This window comes from Seriola lalandi, unplaced genomic scaffold (assembly GCF_002814215.2).
Source record: "Seriola lalandi dorsalis isolate HSWRI2012SDOR001 ecotype SW California unplaced genomic scaffold, Sedor1 jcf7180002001617, whole genome shotgun sequence".
NCBI classification, from domain to species: Eukaryota; Metazoa; Chordata; class Actinopteri; order Carangiformes; family Carangidae; genus Seriola; species Seriola lalandi.
Genome location: NW_019472275.1, coordinates 1 through 1,753, shown reverse-complemented (window position 1 = coordinate 1,753; position 1,753 = coordinate 1). Strand labels below are relative to the sequence as shown.

Genomic DNA, 1,753 nt, shown 5'->3' with positions numbered 1-1,753 from the left:
GTCAGACACCGACGACAGCCGGCTCTTACCCCAGCGGCCATTAGTCCGCGCGCCGATGCTGAGCCGGACTCCCGCCGAGCCCTGCTCGGTGAGCGTGGCCCGGGGAGATGAGGTGCCACTCGAGCTGAAGGAGGAGCGCAGGTCCTTCTCCTGCAGCCGCAGCACGGCACGCAGCAGCGGGACGTAGCGGCCGATGGCAGCTCGGTACTTTGGGTGTGTGATGGCGTAGATGATGGGGTTGTGGATAGCGGAGGCCTTGGCGATGACTGCAGGGACTGAGTTCATATATGGAGTCAGCAGGTGGGCGTAGCCGGCAGTGGCGGTCAGAGCGACCGCAGAGTACGGAGACCAGGACAGCACGAACAGCAGGATCACTCCCAGAGCCACTTTCGCCATCCGCCACTCGCTGCGCAGACGTTCGTGCGCCTTGTTGGTCTCTCCACAGCTGAGCCGCTTCATCTCCCGCCCCGCCCGCCGCACCACCTGGAAGATGGCGAAGTAGCACCCGGCAATGAGGGCGAGTGGGATGAAGAAGACGAAGGCGAACAACAGGATGGTGTAGGTGCGCACGGTAGCCGTGAAGCTCATGTAGTCCCAGCTGCACGACGTCTGCAGGCCCTCAGGGACGTAAGCGCTCCACCCGAAGAACGGCGGCAGACTCCAGCCCAGAGAGTACAACCACACAGCCGCTAGCACCGCCAACACCCGCCGCCGACTCACCCCGCCCCGCAGGGCCAGAGGCCGCGTGATGGTGAGGCAGCGGTCCATCGCGATGGCGGTCAGCGTCATCATGGAGGTGATGCCGAACAGAGCGCCGCAGAAGGCGTACAGCTCGCAGGCGAGCTCCCCGAACACCCAGCGATGGTGGAGACTGGCCACGAAGAAGACCGGAGACTGCGTCAGAGACATCAGGAAGTCGGCGACCGCCAGGTTGACCACCAGCAGGTTACTGGGCGATCGCAGCGTCCGACTGCGACAGAACACGTAAATGACCAGAGTGTTTCCCAGCATGCCTGTCACCCCCACCAACAGGATGACAGAGCCAATAATGTAGTGGGCGTGGTCAGGCACATCCACGGTGGGAAACAGGTGAGGCTGCAGGTGGGATTGGTGTGTGGGGGTGTGGCCAGGCAGATGGAGCAGCTTCGACGTTCTGACATGGTGATGGCGGTTGGTCTGGAGGAAGGAGCAGTTTTCTCCCACAGAGCAGAGAGAGGAGGAGCTGGTGGGCTGGTGATGACTCATTGCTGCAGCTGGAGGTTGGCTAGATGTCGGCTGAATGTCGGCTGGAGGACGGCAGGATGTCGGCTGGAGGTTGGCAAGATGTCGGCTGGATGTCGGCTGGAGGTTGGCAAGATGTCGGCTGGAGGTCGGCTGGATGTTGGCTGTTCAGTGAATCGTCTCTCTGTGGACTCGTGTGTCCGTCTGCAGCTCTTTATGTCCCGATGGTCTGACCGATGATGACGGAGGATCATTGATTGGACCTCAGACTGATCCATTAACTGTCTGCATTTAGAGGATAAATCAACATCTGGACCAGATGTGACCCAACTGTTGCAGTTTAATGTGGATCATCATTAACACCCTGAGGTTAATGAGCTTTTAACTTTAGTGAAAACAGGGTCACACTTCGTCACGTTTCTAGTGACGTCCTGTAAAGTCAGCGTGATGACTTTAATAAAACATGTTTCCAACATTGACGGTCTGAATGTCAAACTTCTTCTTTTGTTTCCTTGTATCAACACAGAAGAAA

At 58.5% G+C, this 1,753-nt stretch overlaps 1 protein-coding gene across 1 annotated transcript; it reads right to left on the bottom strand.

Moving 5' to 3' along the window:
- Positions 1 to 6: 6 nt before the first annotated feature.
- On the bottom strand, positions 7 to 1,245 carry LOC111664578 (melanopsin-like; the record flags this gene model as incomplete). Its single annotated transcript, XM_023419241.2, has 1 exon — positions 7 to 1,245. A coding segment is annotated over exon 1 (1,239 nt), but the record flags the coding sequence as incomplete, so codon positions are not given.
- Positions 1,246 to 1,753: the final 508 nt, after the last annotated feature.